Genomic DNA, 18,260 nt, shown 5'->3' with positions numbered 1-18,260 from the left:
TGCTAGTTCAGCCCCATTCCCACCATCCCATGTGATCTTCCCTTTCCCTCCTTCCCCCCACTGCAGCCCCAGAACTGTCCCCACTCAGGTCGCCCTGCCCTGCCACCCACTGGCATCCCCTCCCTCAGGCTCCGAGTGGATGGTGGAGGTGGGAAGGGGATGGGGGGCTCTAGACTCCCCTCCATCCCCATCCCAGCACCTTCCTGGAGCCTGAATGGAAAGTTTGTCTTGTAGGGTGGACAAGAGTGTCCAAAGCCAGGCCATGGAGCCGAGGGAAGACATTGATCCAAGAGGTGGCTGGACGGTGTGGTGTGGACAGGGCCTGAGGACTGCAGCCCAAACTCCTCCGCCAGACCTTTCCCACAGGACGAAGCCATGGACCCTCACCCCATCTTCACAGCATTCCAGCCTGCACGCCAGTGCCTGCTGGGGAACCTCCCAGTGGTTAGAGACAGGACAGGCTGGCTCCCTGCTCAGGCAACCTGACCACTCCAGCCCCTAGGACACTCACACCACCCGGCACAGACGCAAACAAGCGCGCTCTCTCTCTCGCTCTCTCTCTCTCTCTCTCTCTCTCTCTCTCTCTCACACACACACACACACACACACACACACACACCTAGCCCAGAACACAGACTCCCAGAATCAGAATATACATATAGCTCAGGGGTCTCCCCACAGCCAATCTCAGCCACAGTTCAGGCGCCCAGGGACCCTGAGAGGGAGAAGACACAGCAGAGCAATGACTGGTGCCTCCGCACGGCCCATCCCAGAGCCCCCTCCTCCAGGTAGCGTGAGCACCCCCAGGCCTCCTCGCCCCCCCCCACACACACACACACAGCCTCCTATACACCACCCAGTAGACAATTAAAACCCAATCATCATAAACACTCATTATATAACCACCCCAACCCGCTGAGGACTCTTTTACCCCCTAAAGTCTCGGCTTTGACGGGGCCTGGCTTCATGCAGCGAGGCCTTGGGCACCCCCTGGTGCTGACCAGGGAAGGGTCGCACCGCCTGGGCCTCGGGAAAGTTAAACGTTGCCCGGGATTCCCCCCGTTCAATCCCGGCCGCCGCTCTTCCTCCCCAGCGCTCCAGCTCGGCCCCTGGACGCCAGCCCGGCCCGGTCCAGCCGGCCGCAGAGCCGCAGCGGCGCGGGGCAGCGGGACAGACCGACAGCCTGGGCCCCGCCGGCGGCGTCCTGACTTGTTGAATAAATTTCTGCAGCGCTGGCTCCGCGGGCTTCAGCCTTGGCACGGAGAGAACTTTCATGGCCTTGGAGAGGGGACCGGTCAAAGTTTCCGGTCCTTCCTCCCAAGGCACCTGCCGCGAAGGCACCGGCTGGGGGGCGGCCTGATAGGCACGCGCGGGTGGGGGTACCGGTCCCCAGAAACGCCTCCATCGAGAAAGAACCGACGCTCCGAGAAACTGGCCTCGGGAGCTGCGCCCTCCCCTTTCCCCTCTCCCCACCCCACCCTACCCCCACCTACCGGGCATGGACTTGGGGGGGCGGCGGCGGGTGGTCCAGGTTGGAGACGCGGGGGCGATGCGGTGCCCCCAAGCCTGGAATCCAGGGGGACCTCCAGCCCTGCCGCTCGCCCCGCGTCAATTCAGGATCAGCTGCGCCCCCGGGGCGCCAGGGGCGGCGGGCGGTGGGTGGCGGGCCCGGGGGCCCCGGCCATGGCGCGAGGGGCCGGCGGCGGGCGGACCAGCCGCGGTCGGAGCGGAGTTGGAGCGCGCGGCGGGCGGCGGGGGGCGCGCCGGGCCGGGGCCGGGGGCGCTGCGGGGCTGAGCGGCAGGCAAGTGCCCGGAGCGGACCGCGCAGCGGCGGGCGGCCGGCGGGCGGGCGGGGCGGGGGCACGGGCACGGGCAGGGGCCGGTCCCCAGCCTGGATCCCTGGATCGGCTCGTGCCTCCGGCCGCGGGCTTGAGGCGCGGGGGCTGCGCGGCGGGGGCTGCGGAGGAGCGGAGCGCCCGGCGGTGCGGGGACGTGCGGCGGCGGCGAGACCCAGCCGCGCCGCGTGCGAGGCAAAGCCGTCCTTATACTGACACCAAATGTCTTCGGGGGAAGCTGCAGGCGCGGAGGCGACAGACAGGCTGCCGGCGGCTGGGGAGCCCCCGCCCGCTCTGGGGGGCCAGAAGCCCCAGCCGGTGGCCACCCCCTTAAAATTCAGGGTCGCGCCTGGGGAGTGTGCTACCCCCTCAGCAAGGGGGCTGCATCATGTGATAAAGGGAAGGGACCCCATTACCGACCACCCCCATGTCTGAGGTGCCTGTTGGCCACCTTACACTCCGGATTCTCATGGAGATGCTGTGAAATGCCAGGGGTGGGGCCCCCACTGCTCCGGTGAGGGGCTGCCCCCAAGGCCACCAGCTCTTACATGGTGGAGCCGGGCTAACTCCACTCCAATGGTTTCTCCAGGGCCCAGGCAGCCTCCCCACTTCTCACCCACACTAATGTGTCTTCTCAACCTTCAAGGCTTGGCTGAAAGACCACCTCCTCCAAGAAGGCTTCCAAGAGGGCTCCCAAGTGGAACAGATGCCTTTTACTCCAGCTGCGAAGGCCCCAGCCGCACCCCTTCCCTGGGCAGGCAGCCTGGGCCACAGGAGCCTGGGAGACCAGGGACCTCAGCTCAGCCATCCCCCTCCTCACCCCACCCCTGCTCCATCTCATCTCCTCGGAGGCAGGAACGGGGCTGGGGAGGGAGGAGGGCGGGGAGAGACGCCAAGGCCTGCTCTGGGGCCCCTTGGTCTGGCAGATGGGCCGAGTTTAGGAGGAAGGTGCACTGGGGTTTGATCCCAGCTCAGCTCTACCGATTCCCAACTGAGTGCCTTGGGCCAGCCCCTTAACCCTTAAGGTCTCTGAGCCTCCAGTTTCTCATCTGTGCAAAGAAGATAAAAGTACACGCTTTGCAGAATGGTGTGGGGAGCCTCAGGCTGACCTGTGGCAGGGCCACAAACAAACCCCAGGGAGGGCAGAGCTCTCCTAGCATAATTAAGCCTGACCTTGTAGCCCTACTAATTCCTTCCCAAGTAGCTAATGGGCTGTGGGAGGTGCCACAAGCGTTGCTTGCAGGCTGGGTCTTTTGTGTTCTCATCCAGGCACGGGAGAGCCATCCACCGAACCCAGCTGTATTCTCTTGTCAGTCTTTTCTCCAATCCTTCACCGCCCCTGCTCAGGTTCACCCTTGGCCGTGCTGGCTCAGCACAGAATGGAGCCAGTCTTAAAAATGCTTCGCGCCAAGCCTGGCACATAGTAGGTGCTCAACAAATATTTGTCCTGTCCTACCGTCTATCATCTGCCCAGGGAGACAGGGTGAACCTCTGCCCCCAGCCCACAGTGCCAGGTCACGCAAGCGTGCTGGAGGCTAGGCAGTACCTCACAGGTGTGGACTGAGCAGGCCAGAGGCATCCACAGGTGGGATGGGTTGATTTCCAATCAGAGCGGGCTTCAGACCAGGAGTCGTCAGGGAAGACCTCATCACAGGCCAGAGGCCTACACTGTGCTTTGAAGGCTTGTGTAGGGTTGAGATAAGAGGGGGGCGGGGGGGGGGGCACGTTGCATCCACTGGAAGGGAGAAAGGACATAAGCAAAGGCATGGACGTAGGAGTAAGGTGACTCGGGCAGGCACTCCGTATCCTGACCGGCTGAGTGCCCTGCTAGATAGCTCAGGCCTGGGCGCATGAAGCACTCTGGCAGCAGGGCAGAGAGAAGATGGAAACCATTGCTTTCTCTCCATTCTCCTCAGACAACACTTTCATAAAGTTCAAAAGGCTGGACTAGACTTTGAGAAGCCAGCAGATGGTGAATTCTCAGGACTGGATCCTTTCAGCTACAGCCTCCCCCAGTGGCCACCCAGCCCCCTGCTTGCATACCTGGGGTGACGCAGATCTCACTACTCCTTGGGGCAGCTCCTTTGTTCTCTGGGCATCTCTGATCATTCAAAGTTCTTTTTTTTTTTTTAATTTAAGGAGGACTCTGCCCCCCCCCCCCCATGATCCTAGTCCCTTCCCTGTCCCAGCAGGACTAACACCCCCTCCCCAGCCTTCTTCCAGCATCCACACTGGCAGGAAGTCCTGCTACGTGTCCAACCTCAATGCTTTATGCTTCCATTAAAGCCTTCATTGTCTACTACTTCACGCTTATGCACACCACACCCCTCAGCAAGGCGTGGGCTCTGTGGACATGGAGGGGAGGGTACAGACAGGTTAAAGGTCATGAGAGAAGTGGGGCGAGAGATGATCCTCACACTCACAGGGGGGTGGAGGCAACTCGAGGTCTCAGCAAGAAGCAAGGCTGCAGCAGTCCCTCCCCGGGGCCCTTGCTGGCTGCAGGAGCTTCATGTACCCATTATTGCTATTTATATTGTGCCTGGTATTTGCAGAGGCTGCAGCCGCCACACACACTCATTAGGCTCCGTCATGCCCTGGGAGCGGGGGCCTGCCAGGAGGTGGGCGATGGGCCCTGTCCTGGAATCCCCTACTGCACCCACCTGGCCCCTGGGCCAGGCTCCTGATCCCCTCCCCGAGAGACAAGGCCCAAGCAGGCAGGCCCTCATTCACTACTTCAGCAGTGGCTGCGCAGAGCAGCCCAGGCCCGCCTCAGTCTGGAGAACTTTCTAGCAATTGTAATGTCCAGAGGGATAAGCAGGCTGGGACTAATGAAAGCTGGGCAGGTTCCTGCCCCGGGACATGAGATGGGGTCCCTCTTAGGCCTGAAGACCCTAAGGTCGCAGAGACAGAGATCCCAGCACCCTCAAAACCCACACTGATTTCTTTCTCAAACACTTACCAGGTGTTTATCTGCACCAGGCCCTGGTCTAAGCCCTGGACAAATATTAACACATTTAATTGTTTTCACAATCTTGTACATCTCTTTTCCAGATGAGGAGCCACTGGCACAGAGAAGTTAGGGAAGTTGCTCGAAGTCACACAGCTAATAAGTGGCAGTGCTGGTATTTGAATCCAGGGGGCCTGTGGGTTTTAAGATTCAAAACTCTAAGAGTCAAGATTTCCAGGATTCCAAACCGGCAGGGTGGCCCCCACTCCTACAGGAAGGAGGGGCCTGGCCCGAGACACCCTCACATGGGCCACCCCTACCCGGTGAGAGCGTGTTCCCCCAGGGCCTGGAGAAGGGCTACTCTCAGCCCCAAGCAGCACCCTGGATGCCTAAGAGCCAGGCCCTGAGAGCAGCCCATCGAGATGGGAAGGGGAGGAGCCATGAATGGCAGAAAACGAACTCCAGCTTTCCCAACGCTTTCATGAAGCGTCTACCAGGTATCAGGCATGTGCCAGAGCTGGGGGACATTACCAGATGGAAAAGTTCAGAAGTGCCGACTGTGGGTGACACAGGGAGGGGATCTAGAGTCAGATCAGAGGGTGGGCGGGCCAGACACTGGGCAAGTCAGCCAGTCCATCCCCCAACAGGCAGAAGCAAAGGGCAGAACCAGAGGGGCCTCTGGGGACCCTGGCATTCCTCCAGAGTGGCTGTGGTGACAGGAATCCTGCCCAGGCAGGAGAGTGGGGGTGCAGCATCTCACCTAGCTAAGCAGCAGGGAGCACCCCTCCCCCTGCCAGGTGCCCTATTACTCCATTAGCCCACTTAACCCTGGCAGAGTCCTGGGTGAGAGGTAGCATAAAGCTCATTTCACAGATGGGAGAGCCAGAATCCAGAGAAATTAAGTAAATTGCCTGGGGTACACAGCTAATGAGGGGCAGAAACAGGATTCTATGCCAGAGGGAGAAAGAGGGAGAGACGGAGAGGGAGAGAGAGAGAGAGAGAGAGAGAGAGAGAGAGAGAGAGAGACCAGGAAAGGAAGCTGGAGATGGACAGAGGGAGAAGGGACAGATCTCAGGACCCCCAGGTTCCTGCCAGGTGGGAGGCCCAGATTCTCAGCCAAAAGAGGCAGTCGATGGCCTAGAAGCTTCCCGGGGGGCTTGGACCATCCAGTCTGGGGGCATCCGGACAGGGCTGCTAAGCGGCCAACAGCCTGCCAGTGGCGAGGGGGGCATGGAGGGGCAGCGGGTTTATTCCAGCGTGAATCAGCGAGGAGACCGACCGGCAGGGGACTGCCCAGACGCCCACCCAGACAGAAACTGGCGCTTGACAGTTGGCACATCGTCTCCTCTGTGCCTCACAACATGCAGCATGCGTGGACGGGTATGCAGCAGGCACTAAGTATTTGCTGATTTTTTTAAATATATTTTTTATTGATTTCAGAAAGGAAGGGAGAGGAAGAGAAATAGAAACATCAGTGATGGGAGAGAATCATGGATTGGCTGCCTCCCGCACGCCCCCTACTGGAGATCAAGCCCACAACTTGGGCGTGTGCCCTGACAGGTTATGGAATCACCACCTCCTGGTTCATAAGTTGACGCTCAACCACTGAGCCACGCTGGCCGGGCCTGAGTGTATTTCTTAATGTCAGGGCCCCAGTCATTTCCAGATCCCTTTTACTGATGAGGAAACTGAGGTCAGGAGAGGTGATATGGCATGCCAACAGTCGCCCTACGTCACTCGGTGACACACACTGACCACCTACTATGTGCCAGGCATTGCATACACAGAGACGAAGGAAACTCAGTCCGGCTGGGACACAGCCCTGTGCAGACAACCGAGGTTAAGCACAGCAGAGGAGAAGTGAGGGCCCCAGGCAGGGCCAGACAAGGAAGGCTTCACACACAGTGACTGAGCGAAGGCTTGGAGGGCAGTGGGCCGATGACACCCCTCCTGACAGACCACGGAAGGCAGGTCATCCCAGGAGAGGCCACGCCGGCAAGGGCCCGGGGGTGTGACGGAGCAATGGCTTGTTGTGGGAACAACAGGATGTCCCGTGTGGCTTTGAAGGCCAAGCTCGGGAAATGTGCATGGGGGGGCGGCAAGGTCAGGTCTGCTGAAGAGGCCCTACTGGGTGCAGCCTGAGAGCCAACCGCCGAGGGCAGCGTGCTGCCCGGAGGCCTGAGCTAGCCTGGACTGCACTGCCGACGTAGGGACTGGACTGGTCCGGATGGACTTGAGGGATGTTTAGGAGGCAGAGGGACAGAACTTGGAAACTTAAGGAGGGAGGGGAGCAGGAAAGACACCGGTCTCTAGCCTCCCTGGGTGGGTGGCGGTGCCTGATGGGAGGAGAGACCAGCACAGTGAGGGATGGGAAATGTGAGATAAAGAAGGACATGGGAAGAGACAGGTAAAGGGAGAGACAAGTTCAGGCACAATGGAGCGGGAGGGGGCAAGGGGGGAGGAAAGAAGAGAAATCTACGAGCTGAGGGGCGCCCTCTGCCCTCCGCTTTCTTCTCTCTGCCCCTCTCTGTGGATCTCTTTCTCCTGTTCCTCTTGCCTGGCTCCCTCCCTCCTAGGCTGTTTCTCTGTCTTCTGCTCTCTCGCTCCATCTTTGTTCCTCCACCTGCTGCGTCCCCACCTCGCGGTCCCCCCGCTCGCGTGCCGGGCTCCCTCTGTCTGTCTCACGCTCCTGTCATGCCCTGTGTGTGTGTGGAAGTCTCTCACGCCCTTTTCTCTGCGCCATTCCTGATGCTGGAGAAGAATAATGGAGCAGGCAACTCTTCCTTTTATCCTCTGCCAGGCAAAGGCTGGCACCCCGGTGCCTGGCAGCCAGGCCTCCAGGGAGCCAGCTTCAATGGCACCATCAAGGAGAGAGGAGTGGGGCGTGCAGGTGGGAGCAGGGCCCTGCGCTGGGGAGGCTGGCCCAGGCTGGCCTTGACCCCCGCCCTGCAACCTTTTGCCCCCATGGCAGTTCAGGATGGGCATTTGAGAGAGCTTGGCCCAGGGGCAGGGTGGGCAGCCCCTCAGCCTCCCAGACTGCCTGAGATCCCACCATCGGCCATGGTCCTGTCTTTTATGGTTTTGGTCTTTGTTAAAACTGGAATGGCCCCTGGGAAGGATCACGGAGCCCAGAGCTCCAGCCCTGAGGCCGGCTCCGTGCCTCCGCCTGCTCTGCATTCGGAGAATGATCCCCAGCTGCCCTCTGCGTGGCCATGGCCCCGGGTGGGGTGGAAAAGGCTGTCATCAAATGTCACCCCCTAGACCAGTGGTTGGTTCTCAACCTTCCTGATGCCGCGACCCTTTAATACAGTTCCTCATGTCGTGGTGACCCCCAATTTCATTGTGACGAATCGAACATCATTAAAGCATAGTGATGAATCACAAAAACAATATGTAATTACATATGTGTTTTCCGATGGTCTTAGGCGACCCCTGTGAAAGGGTCGTTCGACCCCCAAAGGGGTCGCGACCCCCAGGTTGAGAACCGCTGCCCTCGACAGGCTTCCCATCCTCAAGCCCAGCTCAGACGTCTCCTCCTCTGGAATCGCACCAGCCAAGTCGGCGGTCCCTCGTCCACACGCCCTCCTGTTCTGATGCCTCCCGCTCTGCCCTGCCCCACCAGACGGGAGCCCTGCACAGGAGGGCAGAGCTGGGCGTAGCAGAGGCTGGAGGTTGGCTGAATGAATGCATGATTGTCTCACAGGGGGCTGTGGCCGGGCAGCTGTCTCTGTAGCAGCTCCTCTCCGAGCCCTCTGCGCCTGGCACAGCCCCAGGCCCTGGGGGTAGAGCAGTGAACAGGAAGTCCTTGCCCTCGTGGAGCGTATATTGCAGTGACTCCGGAAGATACATGAGGTAAACACGTGCACTAGGTAGTGCATCAGCGGACACCAGCCTATAGGAGAAAATAAAGCCAGAGTTCCGGCCTGTGTGGCTCAGTGGGTTGAGGGTCGTCCCATACAACCGAAAGGTCACCGGTTTGATTCCCAGTCAGGGCGCATACCCAGGTGGCCTGTTTTGATCCCCAGTCGGGGTACAGGAGGCAGCCTATCGATGTTTCTCCCTCCCTTTTTCTCTCTCCCGAAAGATAAATAAAGCAGGAGAGACGGGTGGAGAGAGGATGGTGAGGGTTTTTTCAGTGAGGTTGTCAGGGGCATGAGCTGACTCAAAACCTAAAAGAACACCCTGGCTGCTGTGCAGAGAATGGACCGGGGGCGGGGGGTGGGGGGCGGGGGCAGGGGAGGTGCTGTCATCAGCGGACACGCATCCTCGGCGAGAAGACTGGTACCTTCTCAGAAGGCCCCCTGGTCTCCGAAGGAAATGGCCCTGACATCCAGGCCCAGCTACCCAGCTGAGGGCCCAGACACTTCTCCTTCCTGGTGACCAGAACCTGCGCCTCAAGCTGCCCCCCCCGCCCCCCCCCCCCCACCACAGCCTCTCCTGTCCATCTCTCATCTCTCATTCTCTTACACCATCCCCAGGGCACCCACACTTCCTCCTGGCAGACCTTTCCAGGAATCCCTTTGTCGGGGCAGGGACACAGGCCACAGTGGGGTGTTAGAGAGGCCTCCGCAGGGAGGGATGGAGGGGCAGGTGCACCCCCTCCCTCAGCAGACATCTGGGGAGGTTTCATGCAAAGAGGGGCTGTTAAGATATGCCCCGAGCCCAGCCAGTGTGGTTCAGTGGTTGAGCATCAACCTATGAACCAGGAGGTCACGGTTCAATTCCCGGTCAGGGCACATGCCCGGGTTGCAGGCTCCATCCCCAGTGGGGCGGCGGGGAGGGGGTGCATACAGGAGCTAGCCAATCGATGCTTCTCTCTCATCACTGAAGTTTCTATCTCTCCCTCTCCCTTCCTCTCTGACATTAATAAAGATACATGTTTTAAATAGATGTGCCTCGAAGGTGGCAGTGGCTGAAGATGGGGGGCACTTCCAGTGGGGTGTACCCAGCCTCCAGTTCTGTTTGAACATCGGTATAAATTACAAATACACAGCTCAGGAAGCAGCACATGCCAACCCGCTGAGGCAGAGAAGCACACACCTGACAGAGAGCCTCTGGGGTCCCAGTGACCAGCCTGTCCCCGCCATCATCTACCTGCACCTCCACATGCATGCATTCCCTTGCGACCGGTCCCCCACCCTCGTGAGGTGAGCAGCGTCATCACGTTCCTCTGGCAGATGCCGAAGCAAGGACCAGAGAAGCCAAGACACTGGCCCAAGGTCACACAGCAGAAAGTGGCAGAGCCCAAAAGCCAAGCCTGGGTCCCCGCTCTAAAAAGCCTGGAGCCTGTGGCCACCTGATCCCCATCTCTAGGGACCTGGGGATCCCCCTGCACCACCAGCCCCCATAGGAAACTGGGGGGAGGGGAGGGACACCGCACAGCCTGACCCAGAGCATGCACTTCCGGGGCACGGGTGGCCCTCCCCCAGAGAAGACGTACATGAGACACTCCCACTCGCAGGTGTGCACACACGCAGACACACAAACCGGCACATTCACACACTCACAGACACCAGACACCCTCCCTCGTACACCCAGACAGACATCGTCTCTATTAAATACGCCGCACACCAAACACACATTCACAAGCATATTCACACTCACACTCCTCTCCAGGACACACGGCATGTTCTTCTTATTAAGTCCACACCAGCACAAAGGCAAGCGCAAATGTGCCCTTTTTCAACGCACTCAGGAAGCGGGGAGGACGTTAACGTGGTAGCGAGAAGGAGGGGAAAGAGAGACAGAAGAAGGAAGACAGGAAAAGTCAAGGGGACAAGAATAGGGAGGGGACGAGCTTAGAGCATCCAAAATGGGGGAGGTTGGGGGAGAAAGAGGCAAGGAGAGGGGAAGCGATAAGGAGGCAGCAGGGGCAGAGGACGAAGTGGGGACGAGAGGGGCGAGGGTGCTGTGATTGGAGCCTAACTTTAGCGGCAGCAGCACTGGTGACTCACGCTTCGGGGGGAGCGTTGAGTCGGCTCCAGGTTTCTGTTTATATACCTCGGTGAGCTAAATATACAGGCTAAGGGCTCTGCTGTTCTGGCCCAGCAGCTCCGTGTGCTTCCTCCCACCCTCGCTCCCCTCTCCAGCGCGCGCACACAAACACAGGCGCGCGCACACACACACACTCTCACACACACACTCTCACAGGCACACACACACTCTCACAGGCACACACACAGGCACACACACAGGCACACACACTCACACACTCACACAGGCACACACACAGGCACACACACTCACACAGGCGCGCGCGCGCGCACACACACACACACACACACACACACACACACTTGGTGCTGGCCTGCCTCTCCCCCTTCCCAAGCCCACGGGGCTCTGCCTGTGCCCTCCCCACACACGAGCGCACACCCTGCCCTTGCCTGCCGCTCTCCCCCCAGGAGCTGACCAGGGGACTTGCTCATAAGCTCAGAAGTGACATGGTCCAAACTGCCCCTTCCTGATGCCGCAGTCAGAGGGGAGGGGGTGCTGCTTCCCAAGCTCACACAGCGTGCCAGCAGATGAGCCACACCAGAGCCTCCTGTGACTGTCAGGCCAGAAACTCCCCCAGGAGCCGGGGAGGGGAGGGCCGGGGAGGGGAGGGCCAGGGGTAGGCAGGCTGGGGGCTGGCGAAGAGGGAAGCACGAAGGGGAGAGAGAGCACTAACCAGGGCCCACAAAGCAAGAACAAATGGAATCGGAGGGGAGGGGGCAGGGGAAGGAGATCAAGGGACTTAGGAGCAAAGGAAAAAGAAAATCCCATTCGCAAAATCATCTCTGAACCCACAGGGGCTCCTCCCCCACCATCACCCCTCACCCCAAGGGGGCTCCTCCCCCACCATCACCCCTCACCCCACAGGGGGCTCCTCCCACACCATCACCCCTCACCCCAAGGGGGCTCCTCCCCCACCATCACCCCTCACCCCAAGGGGGCTCCTCCCCCACCATCACCCCTCACCCCACAGGGGCTCCTCCCACACCATCACCCCTCACCCCAAGGGGGCTCCTCCCACACCATCACCCCTCACCCCAAGGGGGCTCCTCCCACACCATCACCCCTCACCCCACAGGGGGCTCCTCCCACACCATCACCCCTCACCCCGCAGGGGGCTCCTCCCATACCATCACCCCTCACCCCACAGGGGCTCCTCCGACACCATCACCCCTCACCCCACAGGGGGCTCCTCCCACACCATCACCCCTCACCCCACAGGGGCTCCTCCCACACCATCACCCCTCACCCCACAGGGGCTCCTCCGACACCATCACCCCTCACCCCACGGGGGCTCCTCCGACACCATCACCCCTCACCCCACAGGGGGCTCCTCCCACACCATCACCCCTCACCCCACGGGGGGCTCCTCCCACACCATCACCCTCACCCCACGGGGGCTCCTGGGACATTCAAGACCACCCACCCAACCAGCCCCTTTCGCTTCCTGAGGAGCCGAGCCCTGTCGCTGTCCGTGGTTCTGACTCTCCCCAAAGCCTCTGCCCAGCCTGGACGGTGTCCATTCCCACCCAGAGGTCTCCGGGAGCCAGGAGGGCTGAAGGAAGAAGGGGGGGGGGGGCAACGGGAGGAAGGAAACGAAGAGCAGGGAGGCGGGAGGTGGCCCAGCCAGGAATGTCCAGGGAGAGCGGATTCTTCTTGAATTCTGTTTTCAAGTCGCCACAGTGACCCAGACCCCAGGCGAAGATGGCCGGCACACCGAGGGAGCGAGGGAGGGAGGCAGAGTGAGATGTCCGCGCCGCTGGGCAGGTGTGGACAGGCACAGGGAACCGGCCGGGGCGGACATGGGTGGGCTGCGAGCAACCGCCGAGCCGAGTGGAGCCAGAGAGTGTCTAGTTTTCCCGTCCTGATGACAAGGAGGGGAGCTCTCACACTGTCAGAGGGCGAACAGAGCTGCGACTTCTCTTTCCCGGGGCCCCTGGCTGCTCCCGTGCTCCTGACAGCTCCATCGCACTTCTCGCCGTTCGGACTCTTCCTTTTCCTCTGGAAGCGGAGCGGAGGATAGCCCTCCGTTTCCCTGGCACAGGCCGGGCTCGGGAGCCTCATTCCTGGCACACACGTGCCCCCCCTTTTTCAGTCACACTTGCCCCATCCCCACACTGTCTTATGCTCTGGGCCTTTGCACATGCTGCCCTCCCCCCCCCCAGTGCCTTCTCCCCTCCCCCCCTTTCTCCTTCTAGGCCCAGCTCCTCTGTCTCCCCCACAGGACATGGCAGGGCAGGAAGGACCACGCTCATCTCAGTATCCCCAGCAGCTGGCACAGAGCCTGTCAAGCCATTCACTTTGGTCCCTTCCCTTCTAGATGAATGAGCTGAGCCAAAAATGCATGGCTAGCAGCCCTGTCTGGGTGGCTCAGTGGATTAGAGCGTCATCCCAATATGCCAAGGTCAGGGCACATACAAGAAGCAACCAATAAATGCATCAATAAGTGAAAGAACAAATCTCTCTCTCTCTCTCTCTCTCTCTCTCTCTCTCTCTCTCCCTCTCTCCCCCCCTCCCTCCTTTCCTCTCCCTCCCTCTGTCTCTCGAAATATCAATAAACCAAAAAAATGTTTAAATGCATGGCTAAATATCCTAGGACTGGGGGAGGGGTGCATATGGACACCTTGGAGGTGTTCAGAGAAGCCCCCAAGTTCTTAGACAGGTGCTGCCTAAAGCAGCCTAGAGACAAGTTTATATGCTCTTCCCGCCCTACTTGGTCCCATTTTGCAGATGAGAAACTGAGGCTGGGAGAGAAAGGGCCTTGGACACGGTTGGCCAGGGAGACAGTGGGCATCCTGGAGCCGCCCGAGGCTGTGGGGGTGTCCTTCTGAGTGGGGGCCGTGGGGAGGGGCCGGCTCCCTCTCCCAGACCCATGGCCCCGTCGCGGCCACACACACCCCTCAGGAGAAGATATTTGGGCCCCTGGCAGGAAGATGGCCCTGCCGCCCCTCCTCCACTGCCTCACCTGCTAGAGGATGCTAGCCTTTAAATAATGAACCATTCCTAATTTAATTACATCTTTAATTAATCCAGCTCTCCCAGGAGCTTTGAGCTGGAGTCGGAGGAACTGCTCAATAGCTCCCGGGAGGGAGGGGGGATATTCTTTCCTGCTTCAGGGAGGGGAGGAGAGCCAGGGTCCCACTGTCCTCTGGGACCCTGAGTGCCCTCTGCTTTCCCTGCAGGGTGTCCCTCCATCATATCTTGGCTTTGAGACAGCGGTGCTGGGCTGAGGGTGAGGAGGCAGCCGGGGGAGGGGCGAGGGGCAGAGTTGGGCACGGGAGCATCATAAGCGTGTGATCCTGTCTTGAGGGTCTTCTCGTGTCAAGCGCTTTATCCAACTTAACTCTAACCTCACGGTAGCTCCGTCCGCACCTTGCAAAAGAAGAAACTGAGGCTTTGCCAATGGGGAGACTGAGGCACGGGCGGAGTCTCTGGCCCTGGTCCCAGCCGGGTCTGCGCCAGGCCATCTGGCTCCAGGCTGTGCTGGGAGCCCCCGTGTTCACGGGGTGGGTGGAAGGTGGCTTGGGAAATGCCCACGCTGAGGGCTCTCCCCGTGCCCTGGGGACAGTCCCACAGGGCTCTCCCGATCCACCACCCTCAGAGGGCCTCCTGCTCGCTTCATGCTCTGCTCTCAGCATGGCAATAATTTTTGAAACAAGGGGCCCCGCATTTTTATTTTGCATTGGGCTCCACAAATGCACAGTCAGCCCTGCCCTCAGGTCAGAAGGCCTCCACCAGTACCCGCTCCTCTCTCCCTCTGGCCTGCCAGCCCTGTCGCACCAAACCACCGGGCACTGTTGGCTGTCTGTCCCCCGCACCAGACACCGCCATGCTGGTGAGGAGAGATGGCTCTGCTCTCTGTCTCTTTGCCAAGCCCAGCACAGGGCCAGGCACCGCGTAGGACTGGGAAGTACGGGCTGGGGCAGACCAGCTGGGTGGGATGGACTGAACCAGCCCTCTTGGGGATTCTGGGTGGAGCTGTGGGTGCAGTTCCCAACTCTACTTTCCACTGGGAGACCTTGCGATCCCCCTCTGGCCACACCCTGACTCCTGTCCTGGGCTCCTCACCCAGACGCAGCCTCTAGGGATAAACTGTTAGGGGCTCTGGGGCCCGGAAGTGTCCCCTGCACCTCAGCTCCGCCTGTTTGGAGTGAAGAACCCCAGCCTCTGACCTGTTCCTCTCTAAGTCCCCTCCCCCACCCACCAAGCCATCTCAGGAGCCTCAGATTTCCTCCTCTGTGGTTGAGGCAGTGCCAGGGGCCAGGTCAACAGCTCAGCACACCCCATAGGCCTCAAGCCCCAGCTCCTGGCCTGGGGAGCAGAGGGGCAGAGGCCCAGGCTTCTTGTGCCTCTGCATTCTTTTTTATTATTATTATTATTGATTTTTAGAGACAGAGAAAGGGAGAGGGATTAAGAGATAGAAATATCAATGAGAGAGAAACATCAATGAGAGAGAAACATCATTGACCGGCTGCCTCCTGCCTGCCCCCTACTGGGGATCAAGCCTGAAACCCAGGCATGTGCCCTGACAGGAATTGAACTGTGACCTCTTAGTTCCTGAGTTGACGCTCTACCACTGAGCCACACTGGCCAGGTGAGCCTCTGCATTCTTGAAGCCTGAGCCTTCAGAGGGCTGGGGTTCTCACAACTGAGCAGACACAGGGCCCCGAAGCCATGGCAAAGCCTGCTCCTCCTTGGTCTTCCTCCGATTCTGCCCCTCGCACGACACAGGTCATCCCAGAGCCCCAGCCTGACATCCTGGGGGGTTCAGGGGGGACTGTCACAAAGGGAACTGGAAGGTGTATTAGTCAGGACATGATAGGTTATGCTGCAGTAACAAACATCTCAAAACCCTCAGAGCTTTGACACCACAATAGGTTATTGCTTACGTGTCACCGTCCTAATGGACAGTCCCTTGCCATCCACAGTACCAAGGTCACGGTAGCAAGGAAATGAGCTGGAGATTGCAAGGGATGCTTTCAAGAGCCAGGCCAGACTCAGAACTCAACTCCTGGCCCCACCTGATTGTAAAGAAAGTGCAAACCCCAAGCTCTGCCCTCTCCTGATTGGTAAGGGAGTTAATGAGCATCCCCTTCTGGGAACTGAGCCCCATCTTGTTCGAGAACAGTCCCCCCCAAAACCAGCCCTTCAGCTCCACCCTTGTTCTTGCTGAGATGCAGTCTTACCACCTCAGCCTTAAGAACTCAGAATCAATCATCAGACAAAATGCCATCACTCCCTCCCCACCCCGTCCTCCCCCCCCCCCCCCACCCGCAGGCAGGCAGCGCCAGAGGCCGCAATCACCCAGCAGCGAGAAGCTGAAAGGTTTGCACAGAACAGCCCCATCCTCATTCTTTTTCTCTCTGTCACAATTGTTCATTTATCATTTATACTCTCAGCTCTTTCTAAAGAGGATTTCCTAAAAAGTAAAATGAAAGATCAGAAGTCATTTAGGGAAGAGGAGTGAGCTAGATGTACTAGGAAGTTGAAATGAATATTTATTACAGTTGAGTAATATAGTCATGCAATACCATAACATAAGTTACATGTATTCCTGTAAAACAGTAATAATACTACTATTCCATCTGAGCTTCCTAGAAGCACAGGCAAAAAGGGAAACAAAACACCCTCCATCTATTCATCCCTTCCTGCTTCTCTGGCCAGTTCTCTTTTCCCTCCTGAAGTCCCTGCTCTTTGACCCCCCTTGTTTTCAGATTCACTGAGGGTGTCCCACCCCCGAAAGGAAAGAACAGCAGGAAGTCAAATGGCCACAGGATTAGGGTAAGGGACGCCTCAGACTGAAGAACGGAGCCTGCACAGGACTGCGAGGTCCCTCCCACACCATCTCTGGCTCCTCCCGGGATGGAGCAGAGGCTAGAAGTCCAGGGCAGAAGACCCCTTGGCCCCACATGGGGAGGGGTCCAGGCCATGGCGTCATCAAGTACCTGGAACTGCATTTGGAGGGCAGACCCCCCTTCCCTAACACCCTATACAGTAATTCACTGAATCCGCAGGAGGACCCTGCAAGAGAGGCCTCTAACGTTATCCCTGACTCACAGGTGGGACACTGAGGCCAAGAAAGGAAAGTGACTTTTGCCAGCGTACTCAGCTCCCTTCCCCTGCAGACCCAGCCTCCGGGCAGGGCACCCCCAAGCTGTGGGTGAGACACTCAGAGTCCTGAGAGAGGGAGGGAGCATCCAGGCAGCCTTCAGTTTGATCAGTTAGGATTAGGGGATGGAGATGGCTCCCCTTTCCCCACTCCCAGGCTTTTGTTGCCATGACAACATGGCCTGCATCCTGGGTGTTTATTGGAACTTTGTATTTTAATGGAGATGTAATTAGAAGTAAAAGGCTGAGGCTAAAATGGGCAGAACCCACGCCCTCCCCTGGGGAGCCAGAACCCCCCTCTGACTCCCCACCTGACACTTTCTACCACCACACTCCCAGTGTCTGTCCCCCCTGCGGACGGGAGCTCTGAGCTGTGTCTGTGGCTGGTCAGGGTAGGGCCATTAAGAAGGTCCCACCTGTAACCCCCAACCAGAGTCACAGTCTGGCCCCAGATCTCCATGGAGAATTTCCAGCAGCTTCTTCCCGCGTCTTTTTTAAAGATTTTTTAATTGCTTTTTAGAGAGGAAGGGAGAGGGGGAGAGAGGGAGAGAAACATCAATGTGAGAGCAAGACATCGATGGATTGGCTGCCTCCCACACACACCCACTAGGGATCGAGCCCGAAACCTGGGCATGTGACCTGACCTAAATCAAACCGGCAACCTTGCAGTGGGTGCACAACCAACTGAGCCACACGAGCCAGGTCTCTAATGCCTTCTTAAAGTCAGTCATGCCAATAATGTTATCTTTTCATTCTCAAATCATTAAAAAGAAGCCACTCTGTCTCTGCCTGGACCTCCTTCAGAGGGGGCCACAGTCCCTGGGTCACAAGCCCTGCAAACCCTGGGGTCACAAACAAGCCCTCGAAGGGAGCAGTGGCCCATAGTGGCTGAGCGGGTGGCGTGAGTGTGTGCACACCGCCAGGCACACAAGCGGCCCTGTGTTTACCCGACCCACCTCCCTGCCCCGAGCGTGCTCAGCAGATGTGTGTTGAGTGAATACATGACTAAGCGGCAGGCCCAGTGGCTGAGCACATTCCGTGCAGCCTCTCACTGCGCCTCACAGCAGACCTGTGAGGGGGGCACCGCCAGCCCCCACCCGACCCCCCACGAAGCTCAGAGAGGTGACGTGACCTCCCCAGTCACACGGCTGGTAAGTGGCAAAGGCTGCCTTTGAACACAGATCTGACCTGCTGACTCCACGCTCTGAGCCTCACTGTGGGCACAGGTCCCACAGGCACACCGCCCGCCCAGGTGGCTGTCATTTCTTTACAGACATATAGCACCTACTCTGTGCCCGGTGCTATTTCAAGTGCTTTGTACTCAATCCTCACAGCAACCCTACAAGGTAGGGACAATTATTATATGCAACTCACAGACG

The 18,260-nt window shown here is 59.0% G+C and overlaps 1 protein-coding gene across 1 annotated transcript in view; it reads right to left on the bottom strand.

Annotated features, from left to right (window-relative positions):
- Nucleotides 1-1,563, bottom strand: part of CACNA1I (calcium voltage-gated channel subunit alpha1 I) — a 102,701-nt gene extending 101,138 nt beyond the window's left edge. The window contains exon 1 of the mRNA XM_081082896.1: nucleotides 1,494-1,563. Within this exon, the coding sequence (XP_080939022.1) occupies nucleotides 1,494-1,500 (7 nt within the window). The 5' untranslated portion in view covers nucleotides 1,501-1,563. The remainder of the gene's footprint in view (nucleotides 1-1,493) is intronic.
- Nucleotides 1,564-18,260: the final 16,697 nt, after the last annotated feature.

This window comes from Myotis nattereri (assembly GCF_964212035.1).
Source record: "Myotis nattereri genome assembly, chromosome: 2".
NCBI classification, from domain to species: domain Eukaryota; kingdom Metazoa; phylum Chordata; class Mammalia; order Chiroptera; family Vespertilionidae; genus Myotis; species Myotis nattereri.
This window is presented reverse-complemented; position numbering and strand designations above follow the sequence as displayed.